Source organism: Trichogramma pretiosum, unplaced genomic scaffold, assembly GCF_000599845.2.
Source record: "Trichogramma pretiosum strain Unisexual culture from Peru unplaced genomic scaffold, Tpre_2.0 scaffold6, whole genome shotgun sequence".
Classification (NCBI taxonomy): domain Eukaryota; kingdom Metazoa; phylum Arthropoda; class Insecta; order Hymenoptera; family Trichogrammatidae; genus Trichogramma; species Trichogramma pretiosum.
The window spans coordinates 2,658,701-2,674,854 of NW_019641678.1; the positions used below are offsets into that span (position 1 = coordinate 2,658,701).

The 16,154-nt window shown below is 42.6% G+C and overlaps 2 protein-coding genes across 7 annotated transcripts in view; one reads left to right on the forward strand and one right to left on the reverse strand.

Moving 5' to 3' along the window:
- The first annotated feature begins 1,120 nt into the window (after positions 1–1,120).
- LOC106657800 lies at positions 1,121–6,150 on the forward strand. Its single transcript, XM_014379477.2, has 3 exons — positions 1,121–1,699; positions 1,939–2,153; positions 2,227–6,150. The coding sequence occupies exons 1-3, from the start codon at positions 1,594–1,596 to the stop codon at positions 4,729–4,731; spliced, it is 2,826 nt and encodes a 941-aa protein (XP_014234963.1). The 5' UTR covers positions 1,121–1,593; the 3' UTR covers positions 4,732–6,150.
- A 1,067-nt stretch (positions 6,151–7,217) lies between these two features.
- Positions 7,218–16,154, reverse strand: part of LOC106657801 — a 19,508-nt gene continuing 10,571 nt past the window's right edge. For 5 of the 6 annotated variants that reach the window (XM_023460883.1, XM_023460885.1, XM_023460881.1 and 2 more), the window contains 14 exons: positions 15,426–16,154; positions 15,140–15,353; positions 14,874–15,071; positions 14,646–14,720; positions 13,452–13,920; positions 13,074–13,375; positions 12,107–12,997; positions 11,423–11,874; positions 10,978–11,350; positions 10,378–10,887; positions 10,135–10,303; positions 9,954–10,045; positions 9,204–9,878; positions 7,218–9,121 (listed from right to left, as the gene is read on the reverse strand). The exon at positions 15,426–16,154 is cut by the window's right edge and continues 1,055 nt beyond it. In XM_023460883.1, the coding sequence (XP_023316651.1) occupies positions 8,840–9,121; positions 9,204–9,878; positions 9,954–10,045; positions 10,135–10,303; positions 10,378–10,887; positions 10,978–11,350; positions 11,423–11,874; positions 12,107–12,997; positions 13,074–13,375; positions 13,452–13,920; positions 14,646–14,720; positions 14,874–15,071; positions 15,140–15,353; positions 15,426–16,154 (5,431 nt within the window). In that variant the 3' untranslated portion in view covers positions 7,218–8,839. The remainder of the gene's footprint in view (positions 9,122–9,203; positions 9,879–9,953; positions 10,046–10,134; positions 10,304–10,377; positions 10,888–10,977; positions 11,351–11,422; positions 11,875–12,106; positions 12,998–13,073; positions 13,376–13,451; positions 13,921–14,645; positions 14,721–14,873; positions 15,072–15,139; positions 15,354–15,425) is intronic. The other variant, XM_023460886.1, reaches the window with a different exon arrangement.

Genomic DNA, 16,154 nt, shown 5'->3' on the forward strand with positions numbered 1-16,154 from the left:
GAGCGTATTCGTTGGATCGGTCGAGAAAAGCACGAGATCCGGAGCTTCGCAACGAAATGGAAGTTCATAAAGCAAAGCCTCGCAGTAGCTTCGAGAGAGAGTGGGAAAATCGATAAGCAGCGCCGCGTGTATGACCTGAATACGGTGCAATCCCAAGTAGCTCGATGTAGGCATTATGTGGAGCGCTGACAGGTTCAAAGGAAGGCGAGAGAAAAACAGAGGGGGCGGAAAAGCAAGCTATTCTGGAGCTGCTCGAGAGGCAGACAAGTTGTAGCTCTTGAAGGCGAGAAGCGCGTAAAAGATGACGCTAATTCAGATAAAAAGCTCGTAGGCAAGGCAATATTTAGTCCGAGGGTAAAATGTAAATAAGTCCAAGTGGCAAAGCTCGACTCGAAAGGATGAGATGGGCGATCGATCGAGAGAACCGCAACAAGTGTAAAAATAGCAGATAATTAGCCGAGCTCAATGATCCTTGGAGTCGCACGAGATACAAAGAGTGCGGCTGTCGATCAGACAGCGACTCAAGCTCTTTTTGTTTTCCCTCTCAGGCGCGCTCGAGTGAAATTACGAACTACAATGGCTCTCAACTACATCCTCATTATGTTTCAGGGGATCCCCCAGGCGTGCTCGAGTGCATCGTATGACAGAGAGTCGAGCTGGAATTATTGTATCGAGCAGTTTGCTCGGGCTTTGGTCCATCGACGTGGACTCTCGATATAGCCCGGGTCGTCGAACCGAGCATACACCGTTAGAAGCTGCGAGCACGTGCGATTCTCCTACGACGTAATAGCGGCGGCGAAAGAAAAGCAGCTCGTAGCGAGCGAAGGAAAAACCGATGCAGGACTATGCGGCTGGCCCGCAGAGGAGCGAATAAGTCTCGCAGCTTTCGGCTCCTGCACTGGAAATAACGTACGAGGGGCGCCGCGAGCTTCGACCCGCTCCGCGCCACTAAAGTGGGAGAAAGCTCGAACGCGACGAGGGGATGCTACGATACGAGCGCAAGAGAGCGCAGCAGCAGCAGCAGCAGCAGCAGCAGCTACAGCAGCTGGAGGCAGGCGCGCGCGCGCTACGAGCCAACGATCTCGAGCTCAGTAGCTATAGTCGTCGCGGAGCAAAGCCCGCTGCTGCGCTTCTCCAGCCCACGACGAATTAAGACGTCACACGCCTTATCTCGCGCTCGTCGCTTTTTCTCGCCCAGTCGAAGGAGCGAAGGAGTGTCGCGTCGCCCGCAAGCTCTCCCATGCTGGGCCAAGAGCTCCGGCACGCATCAGCAGCAGCAGAACGGAGCAGAGTAGGCCTACGCGACGATGTAGGTCAACGCGAGCGCAAGAGGAGCTAGGATAGCTGCAGTGGCATCGTCAGTGGCCCACCCCCTCTCGCTCTCCCAAGCATCGCCCTCTCGACCGTTGCCAGTTGCTCAGCTGTTGATCCTCGACTCGGCTCCCGAGCAGCCGCCACGGAACTCGTCATGCGGAGCCGCGAGTGCGCCGCGCGGACCCGAGCTCGGCACCCCTACCACCCCCAGCGAGACTCAACGAGCCAAGCGTTCAACTAGTCGTCGTCGTCGTCGCACCTCCTTTTCGCCCCGTCAGGATGGCTCGGGCTCCGAGTCAGCAGCTGCGCTTCAGCTGGTTCGGAATCATCGCCTTGGGGACTCTACTGGTCATCGCCACCCCCAATCCTGCTGCCGTGAGGAAAGGTCAGTCGAATTAATTATCTCGTCGTTGCTTCGAGCGCTCGCCAACGAGTTTCCGCTCTAAATGACAATTTGAACGAAGCTCGATATGACCCGTTGATGTCCCGAGAAATCGAGCAACGGACTCGTTCGCGAGTCGATCGGCCAGTCGGAACGAAACGCACGCACGCACGTGCGTGACGCGCGGACGATTTTGCAACGCGAGCGCGAGATAAGAGTCAAGCCGAAATTGTGCTTTGCAGCCGAACGAGAGCGATGCAACAAGACGGTGGAGATCTACGAGGACGTCTCGAGCCCGGCCCTGACGGCCGAGACCCTGGGCAAGCCGCTCACCTGCTGGTACCGCTTCCGGGCGTTCCGAGGCGCACCTAGAGACTGGATTCTTCGCGTGAGATTCAAGAGATTCAAAGTCGGCACTCTGCTGAACGCGACCACCTGCCTCGGTGGTTATCTGCAGGTAAGTGAATTCGAGAAAGAAGTCGAAAGTCGAGGAGGATATTGATTCGTCCGTTGTTCGATTGTTGTGACAGATAACCGACGGCAACACCAAGACCGAGGTGAACAATCGCAAGGAGCTCGGCGTGTTCTGCGGCGAGAGCGAGCAGCCGCAGACCTTCATCTCGGAGACGAGCTTCGTGCGGGTGCTCTTCCACACGGACAACTTCACCGACCAGACGTACTTCAGCTTCGACTCGAGGGCCGAGCAGCAGTTCGAGGTGTACCTGCGCTACGGCCAGCACCCGGAGCTCTACCCGAACCGGCGGGGCGAGGTCGTGGCCGGGACCTACTGCGAGCGCAGCTTCCGCGACTGCCGCCTGCAGACGTGCTACGTGCAGAGCCCGGCCTACCCGGGCGTCTATCCGCGGGCGCTGCACTGCAAGTACCGACTGAACACGCGGCTGCCCTTCATCAAGCTCTACATCGAGAACGAGGAGTTCAACATAGACGGGCAGCGCTGCGAGAACATCATGACCTGCCCGATGCGGCCCATCAGCTCCGGGGCCGAGCACTGCCCCTACGACTACCTGCGCATCTACGACGGCCTCGACGAGACGGCCCCGGTCATCGGGACGTTCTGCGGCATGGGCAAGTTCCCCTACAGCATCATCGGCACGGGCCGCGACCTCTTCGTCGAGTTCGTCTCGTCGGCGGCGGGGCCGCTGCTCAACACGGGTTTCCACTTCAACGTGGGCAACTGGCCGGGCCACGTGGACACGGCCTCGGCCAAGAACGGCAGCTGCGACTGGGTGCTGTCGAGCGAGTCGCTGGCCGCCCGCGAGGAGGGCATCTTCCTCTCGGTGGCGCACTGGTACCCGCCCGGGACGAGCTGCAGCTACCTGCTCAAGGCCCGGCCCGGCGAGGTGGCGCGCCTCTACTTCCCGAGCTTCCGGGTGAACCGGGTCGAGTCGCCGATACAGCCCTACACGGGTGACTGCGCCGAGAGCCTGACCCTCTACGACGCCGCCTGGGCCGACGACGCGCGCATCATCAAGACCTTCTGCGACACGTTCTCAAGGCCCATGGAGAAGCACGACTTTGTCAGCACGGGGCCGGCGCTCTTCGTGCGCTTCGAGAGCCGCACGGGCAGCTACAGCGGCAGCTCGCTCTACTACTGGGCGCACTACGACTTCTTCAACGCGACGCGCTTCGGCGAGCCGGTCCCTTCCAGCGAGTGCGACGAGATCTTCGCCGCGGGCAGGGCCCAGCGGACGGGCCGCTTCCGCTCGCCGCCCAACACGCTGCTCTACAAGCGACCGGGCGAACCGCCGCGCGACCTCGACTGCGCCTACACGTTCCTGGCCGAGCGCCGGCTCTACGCCCGGGTCGAGCTCACCCTCCACGCTCTGGCTCTTCGAGACCAGCCTCACTGGTGTCCGAGCTTCTCCGGCAACTGCGCCTTCGTCCAGCAGCAGCATCAGCAGCAGCAGCATCAGACGGGAGCAGCCTCCTCCTCGTCGGCCAGTCCAGCCACGAGCAGCAGCAGCAGCAGCAGCGGAGGAGGGGACCGGCTGACGCTGCGCGAGCTCGGCAACAACAACAACGTCGGCATTTGCCGCTGCGGCCGACTCGAGGCCCCCATCAAGCTGCTGGGCGAGCGACTCGAGCTGCGCCTCCACCTGGACGGGGCTCACGCGGCCGCGGCCTACTTCAAGCAGCCCGCGGCCCTGTTCGAGGCCAGCTGGGAGTTCGTGCACGGGCCTCTGTGCGGCCCGGCCAGCCTGGGGCCCCGGGCCGACGGCGAGCTCGAGTTCCCGCACTACGAGGCGCTGCTGGGCCGCCTGGGCGCCGCCACCGCCAACGAGCCGCTGCGCTGCGTCTGGGAGCTAAGGCTCTCCCCGGAGCGCGACCTCTGGCTCCAGCTCGTGCACAGCAAGTTCGCCTCGCGCTCCTGCGAGGACGGCCGCCTCGAGCTCTACCTGCCCGCGGCCGGCGGCGGCGGCTTCCAGGCCAAGCCCCACCTCGTCGTCTGCGGCGAGAACGTGAGCTACGTGCGCGACCTGCCGGTGCTCTCGGCGGCCCAGCTGATGCCGCCCGAGCCGGGCCGGCCCCCCGCGCTCCGCCTCCAGTTCGTCGGCTCGATGGCCCTGGCCCGGGCCGAGTTCAAGCTCGCCTGGACGGAGCTCTACCACCTGCCGCGCGACGCCCAGGGCAACCTGGCCCATCAGCGCCTCGAGGACTGCGCCTTCCAGTGTCCCGGCGGGGCCGGCTGCATTCCCCGCCGGCTGCTCTGCAACGGGGTGGTCAACTGTCCGGGCCCGACGGGCGGCGCCAACCGCAGCGAGCCCGACGACGAGGCGCCCGAGACCTGCGGCGGCTCGGCCACGCCACAGGCGCCCGACTCCGGCCACGCGGCCGACCGGCCCTCCGCCGCTCGTGGCTTCTTCAAGGAGCTCATGCTGCTGCCTTTCGGACAACCGGGCTGGACCGGTGCCGCCCTGGCTGCTGCCCTCGCTGCGCTGCTCTGTCTTTGCTGCACCTGTCGTATGTGCCGCAAACGCGCGGCCTCTGCCCGCGACATCCACGTCTCCTATTAAGGACGCCTCTTACCTTTTTCTTTCTCCAACGTCTCTGACTACTTTATGCTCCTCGTTACAAAGTCTCTTGTTAAAATCGAGCAAAACGAAAGGCAATCATTGGGAAAACAATATCGTCGCTCGCACAAAATTTTCTCCATGACGGATCGACAAAAAGGCATAGCTTATTTTAAATCTGTGCAGCTGCGAGAGCAGATTTCTTACGTACGATAACGATTGCGGTAATTATTTATCGCTCACACCTCTACCAAGTGGCTGCTCGCATAAACTAGGTATGAGTTGTGTGACTCGTGGTGAATGTTTAGCGCATCTACGCTACGCACATCGATCAATTATATACATAATTAATAAACTTGTCGCACTAAAAAATAACAGCCATTTGAGCAATCATTACGAGTCTAGTTATCAAATTAGCCTTAAATCATTATCTAGATTTAGATACGTTTTAAACGTGTATAGGATTAATTGTAATAAATAAATAAGCAATGATGACATGTGATTATACATATTTAAAACTTGATCATAAGGGGTTTGAGGTGAGATTTGATGCGTAAGTGTACATTATGTTTATTTAAAGTTATATCATATATTATACTAATGCCGAAAACTGTGATTCGGGGACATGTGTTCGAGTTCGGAAGACGAAAGCTCAAATGCAGCTAATCTCAGCTGACCACGGTACGATAAATGAGCCAAGAGAATTTTGAAAAAGCATGTGTGAATTGTTGAAGCAGACTATTTACAATTATAAGATGTAAATGTGCATAAGATATAAGATAGAAAGCGATTGTGTCGCACTGCATCGAATTGATTAATCTTGACGAATCACTTGTATCGTAATTACGAGTATCGGTATAAATCGGCATGGAAAATCAAACATCATTTTTTGCCATTTGTAAACCATTAATAATTGCACGATATTTAGATCAATGATTCCTCAAAAACTACAATTCTTTTGTGTACGGCTGTTGCTATTTAAATGAACACCACAAATCTTTTAGTTTTTTTTCTCTGCTTGCAATTATTGTCAAAATCGTTCCACTTATATCAGTAGAAATTATTCTTAAAATAATGCCAGCCAAGACTATTATTTCTATTATGCTGTTCACGAATTGATTAAAATACGCTTAACTTCACAACGCTAGGAATTTAATTGAAAAAAATAAATAAATAAATGAATGAATAGTACACTTTGTTATTTATATTCGAGATCGGCTATTTTAAACTGAAGTAACTTATTTTTTTGATACTTATTGAAAGGTAATTTTTCCAACGCAAATAGTTTAGTTAAATGGTTTTCGTATGTACCGTCGATGACACTACGAGTTAAAACAACGTTGATGAACGGAAGCACGGCTGAAATCACTCGCAAGCTAAGATGGAGCAACTGTTTAATGGGCCGCTTAAAGTTCAATTGCAATGCAGCCTGTTATCTTCATCGATCGTTTATACCGATTTACTTGTGTACGATACGTATCTGTACCTATTGCAACAACTACAGTCTCACAAGTCTCATTTATATTATCATTATTATATATAAAACACTTAAGACAAGTCACAAAAAAATCGAGTAAATTTTTATTAAAAAAAAACAATCGAATAAATAAAGTAAATAAAACAAACAAGCATACCTATAGCCATATTTTTCACTTGCCAATGTATTTATTACACTTGTTCAAACGAGCCATTCCAACTATTATGAGGCTATTGTTATTCATACGTTATATGCGATTTACAGTTTTAATGATAAATAAAAACAAAACGAATAATTTATAAGTAATAAGGCAACTTCCACGTGTTATTTCCCAATCCTTATGATCCAGTAAAATACTAACCAGCTGTCTACTATTCATTTCATTTGTTACAAATTACTAGCGCTTTATCCTCACTTGCTACCCCTCGTTCGATATTTTAGACTTTTTTTGAGAATTTTTTGATTTCGGTTTCTAAAAAAAATCTACGTAGTAATATGATAGTCCCTTTTTTTCAAGAATTAAAATCAGAAGTTTTGGGGATCCAAGGACTTTTTTCAGCTTCATCGCGTAATATATAAGAAATACATAAGATAATACAGTTGATTGATTTTTTATTAAAACACGAAAGTAATTACTGAGAACTAAATTCAATCATCAAGACTCAATCATTTTCAAAAATTATCTGCAAACTTGTTTTAATATTTTAAGAAATTTTCAATGAAAGTAAACACTACGCGTATTATTTTATGAATTTTTAAATTTCACCTACTATTAATAATTTTTCCATTATTATTATTCTCTTATCGGATAAACTCAAATTATTTTTTTTGTCAACAACACTACAATCATTCGATCCTGTTAGCATGTGTTAGATTATTTATAAGAGATCATATGTGGATTCCAACAGCGATAGAAACGGTTAACTTCAATACCTTCTTAAGACTTAAGAATTATGTAACTCTTTTCATATTAACTTTGGGTTTAGGTAGTTATGATTCAACAACAACAATAAAAATTTATTATTCTTTATTTTAATAATATTTATAATATGAATAAAGACGATAATAAAAATAATACGAGCGAGCACGTAGTGTACGAATGTCGCATAGTAAATTTAAAAAAAGCTTTCTTCATTAACATTAAAACATAGTCACGGAAGTACAAGTAATAATATATTATCAAGCTCTGTAGCTTCTCGTTTGAAGGAGGGAAGCGTAAAAAGGATGGACGATAAAAGATAACAAGACGATGGTATTTGAACAATTCCTAGCAATCTAGTAACAAAATACTCTATTCAATCTTGATAAGAGTTGAATGGAAAATAAAGAATGGCTACAGACATAAAAATCATAATAATAATAATTACAAATAATAAATAATATTATTTATAATAACTAAGGTAATAATAATAATAATAATAATCATAATAACCGTGGAAACGTATTACAGCGACTGCACATAATCACATTCTTGTCTTTGTTGTTTCCTTTATGAAAATTTTTGATGAATTGACTTTCGTTCATTCTCGCTCTCTCTCTCCGTATTAATAACAACTATTTCTTCTTACTGACAAGCAGATAAACATTTTTTTACTTCAGTTGTACGACTAGCTGAGGCCTTTTGTAAGATATAAAAAGCAACGTTACAAAAAGTCACTTCATATCACCGTTTTAACTATAAATTTTACATACATTCTTGAAATTACCATACTTACCACAGTATCTCATGCATACAAGTACACATTCATAATATCAACTTGCACTGTATTTTATCTATAATTGAAAGTTAATCATTAACATCTCATCACGAGCATCCTAATAGAAAAGGCCTTTCTACACCAAGTTTTTACAATAAATTTTATCAGTGTCAATTATTTGCATCTGTGCCAAATCACGTTACATCGAGATAAACTCGTAGTTTTACATGCATGCAGCAGCACATAATATCGGACACGTATAACTTACAAATAAACCAAAGATTTACTTTGGAATATTAATCTTCAAGCACCTCATTACATTATGACGACATTGACATTCATGTTCATTTCCATTTTGCACAGTGAAATCACGTAAAATATAATAAACTATTTTATGATTGAACGCATCGATGTTTTTATCAACTGTTTCGTTTAAATCAAAAGAGTTAATTCTCATTATTCTACAAATAGTTTAATTTAATAAAATAAGGAAGCAGTCGACAACAGATTGATAATATCAGATCTGACCGTTGAAAAATCCGCCGTGTTTAATGTGTAATACTAAACACTAATTGAAAAAATTAGTTTACACAATTCAAATTTTTCGCATTAAAAAATAAGTTATTGAAAGAGCTAAATTATTTAAATAAAATAAAATAATAGATATCTGAATGGGTCCATTTTTTGGAACTGTCATTACAATGGACAAACAGACGCGTTAAAATGCGCAGCATTTTACATTTCCTCGATATATATACAAATACATATATGAGTTTAATAAACGCACGCTTCAAAGTATACAACGTATGCGATTGCATGATACAAGCTACATGTAAAAAAGTGAGTTCTATGAAAAGTTGCTAGCAAAGATGCTCATGTTCAGAGCAACAGTAGTAACTCGACTCAGTCGTAAGGATCTCAATTATTACATGCTATCTCAATAATCAAATTCTATACGGTTGTTCGAGGTCTGATATTGTTCGCAGTGTTCGCCGGGCGGAGTACTGCCACGACTAGCCGTCAAGAGTTGAGGCGTAGTAGGCGTGGTTGGCTGGAGTTGAGGCGCCTGACTGGAAGCAGGAGGCGCAAAAACGATACGATATCCTGGAGGCAGATAAAAACCCGGAGGTTGATAGCCGTAAAGGTGCGTCCCATTCGGCAGCATTGTGCTCGTGACTAGATTGGTCGTCGCAGAAGCGGACGCATTACTGTTGCTGCTCTAAAATATAAATTAGAACCAATTTTGATTAAATTTTAATGGCAATGTATTCAAGAATTTTTACTTTTTTCTATATACTTACATCGGCCGTGAGAGTCATTGGGGCAAAGTGGTATTGAAGCTGGGTAACTTCAGAGGGTATTGCCTGCTGTTGTTGCTGTTGTTGCTGTTGCTGTTGCTGTTGCTGTTGCTGTTGCTGTTGTTGCTGTTGCTGTTGTTGGTATTGTATATGTTGTTGTTGTTGCTGCTGCTGCAGTTGTTGATGAAGTTGATGTTGCTGTTGTTGCTGCGTCTCGGCAGCTGCACTTACCGGTACTGTACAGTTCTCCGAAGGCACTAATGGCACTGTTGGTATCAAGTACGTTGGTAAAGCAGCTGCCGAAGTCGACGACACTGGTTGCTTCAACTTCAACGTGGCCAATCGTAGAATTTCCTCTGTATCTGGGGAATAACTAAGTTTCCTCTGCATAGCCGCTTGCTGCTGAGCAGAGCTTATTAACATGTAATCATCTGGACCAGCTATCCTCGTTTGGCCTGTCACAGTATGGTATACTAAAGGATGCTGCGAGTGTGGATGATGAAATGCGTTACTAGCTTGTTGTTGCTGTTGTAACAATAATTGCAACTGTTGCTGCTGAAAGCGCTCTAATTCTTCTCGATGACGCTTTTGTAGTGTCTCCAGTTCCATTGTTTGTCTTTTTATAAGAAGTTGATATTCTTCACTTGGAGTTAGATTCGATTTTTCTTCTCTCTCGTGCTGCTTATACGAAAATGAGAATTAGAAAATCTTTAATCAGTTTCAATTTTATAAGAACCGCTTTTTGTGACATACCTCTGTTGAAGTAAGGCTCATATGGCTAGTAGAATTGGATGTAACAGATCCTTCTCGACTGTGCATAATTTGCATTTGTGATGATCCACCATCTAAAATATTTCAAAAGGACATTTTCAGTTTAAACTTATCTTTGAATAAAAAAGTTAAAAGTAAAATACAATAAAAAAATACTTCTTACATATTGGCTCGTCAGAGTATTGGGTCATTGAGCTAGTTCTGCCTTCCGCATTAGCTCTGCCATCGTCGTTATTTGTATTAGAAGAACTTGCATCGTCACTAGGTGGACCAGCCACTGTCGATACCATAAACCTCGATATTTTTCTAGTAGCTTGATTCACCGTCAATCGCTAAACGAATTAAATTATGATTAATTGCTATATTCACGTATTATTTATATAAAAAAGAAACTTCAAACCCAAACCTCATTTAAATTGTAATCCTGAGTCTCTTGCAGTGTTGTGTTTTCGTTGTTGGAGTATGTATTGATAATGGTTGATGGTGCTACAGTTGCAACGGGTAGACCACTTAATTGAATATTATTATTAGAGGCCAAAACCATGGGTTGATGCTGATTCTGATAAATGACGTTTGCAAGAGGCGAAGAATAAACAAAATTTATTGCCGAATTCGATGCCGTTGTGGATTTTTGATGAATTTTAGCTAGCTCTTGATCTAGCTCTTGCAGTCTAGAACCTGGTCTCGCGTTACGATTAAGTTTGGCAGATCCACTTTCTTTACTAGGACTACCTATTTCTCCGTTGTTAAGATTATTATTTGACGACCCATCCTGTTCTGAATTTTGGCCAGATATACTTTGGACATTCATGTCAGTCACGAGCGCTGCTCCAGCATTATTCTCCAAAAAGTTTATACCTTCCATAAACAAGGCTGAAGGTGCAGCGGTAATAGTGCTCTGAGGAGAAAGAGACGCCTGTAAAAATTAAATTCAAAATATACGTGAACAAAAATTTAATTTAATTATTTAATGCAAAATTGTAAAAACTTCAAATTATTTATCTACCAAAGTGTGAGAGTTAGATGTGCTCGTCGTAGGACTGAATTTTTGATGAATATTTTCATGAAATCCACTGTTTTGTCCATGAGGCGTAGCTGGATGACTTATTGGAGGAGTGCTAACGTTTGCTAATTCTGATGGTTGGCTCGTTAATTGGGCCAGTTTCTGCTGGAGAGCGGCAATCGTCTGCGGTCCACCATTAGTATCTAAAGTTCTGTCTAAAGAATTTTGTTGACTTAACTTGCGATGCTGCTCTCGCATCAACTGCTGCTGATAATTAGTAGTCTCTGCAGATTCTACCAGCGTATGCTCTGGAGTTATATCGTAGCTAGATAATTCGTTTTCCGATACAGGCATTTGGCAGTCAGAACTCGTACGTCTAAAAATTTAACACGATGAACAACTTCTTTCCCTTCCAATGCGTTTGTTATGTAAATGGTGAAGTACTTACCGGCTTATATTGCACTCAGAATTAGCATCACTGTCTACTCTCATTGAAACTTGTCTAGTGTCAGGTAATTTCAATTGTAGATCGTGGTGTTCCTCTGCAGCCGAATGGTCAACAGACTCTACTTGATTTGTTTGATAAACCGCTTGAGGTGCTTGTGGAATTTGAATAGGCACTACATACTGCAAGGTTTGGCCTTGTACCAAGAAACCTTGAGCAACTGACTGCTGAACTTGATACGCATTTTGCCCAGAAGCCGGTGAATAAGAAATCCACTGTCCAGTAACAGTATTAGCACCTGGTTGTTGTTGATTTTGTAAAATTTGTTGCGGTTGTTGGGGTTCCATAGATTGTTGGAAGTGAGCCTGGGATACCGCTTGAATTAACCCAGTAGTCTGAATAGTTGAAGTTTGAGTAGGAATGTTTGCAGGAAAATTTTGTTGCATAGGAATCATCTAAAAAAGCATATTTATTTGAAAAAATTCTACTAAAAATCAATTTCACTGAATAATTTTCAGTAAGAATGTAGAATAATCGAAATTATTTTAATCATTATTAATTAAATCTATGATATTTAGTAGTATTATTGATCACAAACTCAGTTGCACGCTTAATCAAATAAAAAAGTATAATCTAATAAAGAAAAGTAGGTTAACGTAATTTCATACAAATAAAATTTTTAATTACCTGTTGTACATTTTGCTGTGCCTGTTGCTGCACTTGAAGATTAGACAGGCTTACTTCTTGCGACATTGGTTGCATCGTTTGTTCAGTTTGCAAAATCGGTTGAATAATTGTAGGATTTTGAACTATTTCATGCACTTGGATAGTAGTATGAACTGATTTTGTTTTAGGATTTGAAAGAATATTTGCTAAATTTTGTGCCAGATCTGGTAGTGTGGAAGAAACTTCCTTTGTTTTCAATTTAGGAGCCACTTCAATTATGGGAGCTACTTGAACTTGGATGGGGTGTGTATTAGAAGGCAAAGTTCCAACAAAAGCCGTAGGAACTATATTTGATTGCGATATTTGAGCCGGTGTACTATCACTATTGCTAATCGATCCATTTGTCGTTGATGAAATTGTTGTATTCATTGTCCCACAATCTGTTTGTAGTGGTTGATGTTGCACAAATTGTTGATTCGAATATCCTTGTGGTTGTAATTGTAGATTTGCTGCAGATGATAATTTTCTCTCATCGATTGTATTGTTACTATTCTCTAGTTTATGCGATTCAGTAGAAGTATTCAAAATATTATGTGGTACTCTACAGTTTCTATCATCTACATTTCCTTGACTCAAATGAACTTGAGTATTTTGCTGTTTTATTTGCACATGCTGTTGCTGAAGAATTATTTCTTGTTGCGCTTGGACCAATGGGTGTGATTGAACGGTATTTAAATGTATTCCAGCAGGAGGTATACAAGTAATAATTTGTCCATTCGATATAACTTGCCGTGAATCGTCGACTGGCCCTGTAGCACTTGATATATTTGGTGTAGCAGCAGTCGCATCAGTTTCATGCACCATCACCGAAGAGTCGTTTGAAATTTGAGATGGTTGTTGATGACTAGACATCTGAAATATAATATATTTTAAAATATCTAAAATTTTAAAAATAACAGAAAAATTTCGAACTAATATAAAAGTATACCTCTACATGTTGTCTTTCTTCAGAATTGGTAAAATTTTTCAAATTTTCATTGTCATTGCACGTACTGTCATTATTTATAATGGAATTTTGCTGAACAAAATCTTTTTCTGCTAAATCAACAACCTCGTGCTCGATAATTGTTTCACCCTCCGTGATAATAGACCTTTGTTCTACAACAGGGCTAACGAGAAAACGAGATATTTTCCTTGTTGGAATATTTAACGCTGGAGGCTCAACAGGTTGGTTCACACAAATTTCCGTTTTTGAACAATTTATATCACATTGGTAGGACATTGTAACATCTATAATAAACAAAATCATTTTGCACGAAATTTTAAAAATTAAGTTGAAGAATTTTTCAATTAATATCTTCATTACCTGTCTTTGATCCGTCAACTTCTTGGGTCAAACTTGAAGGCATTTCTGCAGAAAAATTACTGATACTGGAAGTTTCAACATTTTCCATTTTATTTGCATCGTTGTCAATAAAAGTTGCGGAAACAACATTAGATGAACAATTACTATCCAGATTTTCGAAAGCATCGTGCGAATTAGTAGGTGTCAAATTTTCTGTATTTGGCGTTGATATAGAGGAACGTCTAGAATCTGTATTCGATGACCCTTGAGTGTCTGTTGGTTCAACACTTGGCGCTGTATAGGATGAAACAATAGAAGCTACGTTGGAAGTGACGGTTGATGTCACTGCTGCAGGTGCATTACATCCACCAGAAGAATTTGCAGTTGAGATTGAAAGTTTATCCGTAAGAGGACTAGTTGTCATTTTGGAAATAATTTGTTCGATCGGCAGGATCAATGAATTTGTTGAAGTGTTGGAAGTTTCATCTCGCTGTAAAAATGGTAAAACATAGACGTGAGTTGATACATTTTACAAACTTTTCTCGTTTTTTAAGTTATTTTTTATGGAAACTCGTCAAAAACTTTGCATTGATAACCAATTTATTACATAAATTTTATCATACAAAGTTAGTAACGATTTGTCAAAACGAAACTTAAGATTTAGTTCTTCTCATAATAAAAATATGATTTCACATTATGGTTTGAAGAATAATAATTTTTTGAACAATTCAATTTTTTCTATTAATTATTTGCGTGGCATGTTCAAGTATCCAATGAATAGTGAAGTGTGAACCTTGTAAATAAATTTTAATTTATTATCATATGAAAATAAAAAAAAATAATATGATCTTCGCCGTTAAATTACTTCTAAATGACATGGATTACAAGACTAAAAATAAATTATCATAAAATAATCATGCAAACAAAATTACAAAAAATTGGGTTTTTGATTAACTTAAAACTGGTTCGAGTAAGCTGAAAAAGATAGAAATAAATAATACCAAAAACACCTGGAAAACTGTGGTAGCTGAAAGTAAAAAATTCATTACTTGACTGTAATTTAAAAAAAAAACTAAGTGCATAAATCTGCATCATTTCAAATTTAAATAACATGTAGGGGTTTATTATAACGGTAAACAAAGCAGAAAAAGAAGATGTAGTTAACCAACTCGTTAAAACAAGAAAACTCAGAAGAGAGGATAGCATTAAACTCACCGAGCGGTGTCTACGATGAATTTTGAATGTTGTACGATGGCTGCTCTGACGAGTTAATGAGCCATGTCTCACTTGCTGCGTCCAAAACCATAGACGACAAAGTTTTATAGTTTTTGAAGATTTTAGAAAATAGTTCTTACAATTTTGTGTTTGGGTTAAGAGAAGAGAGATAGAGCTATTGTAACTTAATGTACTATTGATGAACTAGGAAAGATATATACTATATACCTTGGCTGTATCGAGACTGTGATCACGTTCTCGAGGCCGGCGACTCGTAACTGGGCTTTCACCGGCTGAAGTTATTGGTCCACCATGAAAGATTAGTGGTAGTTTTAAGCCAGGATCCAAGCGTAATTGTTTTACAATATCTTCAATCACTTCGATAAACGTGTCTCTTTGAGAAACAGGTAGTAAATTTTCTGCAATCTATTTTATGAAATTTTAATTAGAACTGATGTTTGTTTTATGTAAATAAGTAGGATAGAAAAGTTTACCAAATTATTGGCTATGTCTGCAGGTATCATATCGTCACGATCAAACTTGAACGTAACGGTTTTTTGCTTGCTAGTATCGAGTTGACATTCCACCGACATTGTTCCACATTCAGAATTATTTACAGAAAGAACAGTCAATTTTATACATGCTTTTTTCTTTTTTGTTCCAGTTCTTTTGATTTTGTTTTTGGCATCGATTGGTTCAATAGAAACTCTGAAAATTTAATGTCAATGAAAATAGATACTACATGAAATGTTTATCGTCTCGAATACACAAAACACATACCCATCTGCGACAAAAGTTGATATCTGACCATCTGGTGATTGAGAACTCGATGCTAAATCGAGAGATGTTGGAGGAAGTTCAGAATTTTCTTGATTCACGGCTTTTAAATCATCTTGAGTAATTTCTGCGTTCGACTGATAATACATCTGAGAATTGAATTGTTGACTGGGTGGTTGGATATTATGTTGCAATGCAGTTTGGGTAGGAGATGAGCCTTGAATATTTTGATTCGGAGATTGAATTGCGTTGGAGACAGAAACATTTTGCACAGTACTTTGTGGATTCAAATTTTGTTGTTCTGAAACTGGTTGAATTATATTCTGTGGATTCTGTACTGCAACCATCTGTACATGATTTTGTTGATTCGTTTGTGTTACATTTTGAGCTAAAACGGACATTTGTTGCATCATATTTTGTTGACTTTCTGTAGGTAATTGCATAACGTTTTGGGTCTGGTTGGATCCAGAAGAGTGTTGAATGTTATGCTGATTTGACACGGGTGTTTGTTGCATCAAATTAGGTTGGTTCTGTACCGAAATTTGATGCATTGTATGCGATTGCTGAGTTGTTACAGGCGTTTGCTGCAGATTTTGTTGACTAGATGTATGTTGTGCTACAGAGTGTTGATTTTGAATTGAAGATGGCTGAATTTGATTTGATTGACTCGAAACTGGTTGCACTGAAGGCATCATATTTTGTTGATTTTGCATAGGTGTCTGATGCGTCACG

Bases quoted from the DNA above. Each gene is read 5' to 3' on its own strand.
- LOC106657800 (XM_014379477.2), top strand. From the start codon at position 1,594: ATGGCTCGGGCTCCGAGTCAGCAGCTGCGCTTCAGCTGGTTCGGAATC. The intron at 1,700-1,938 runs GTCAGTCGAATT...TGTGCTTTGCAG, and splicing joins TCCTGCTGCCGTGAGGAAAG to CCGAACGAGAGCGATGCAAC. The intron at 2,154-2,226 runs GTAAGTGAATTC...TTGTTGTGACAG, and splicing joins GCCTCGGTGGTTATCTGCAG to ATAACCGACGGCAACACCAA.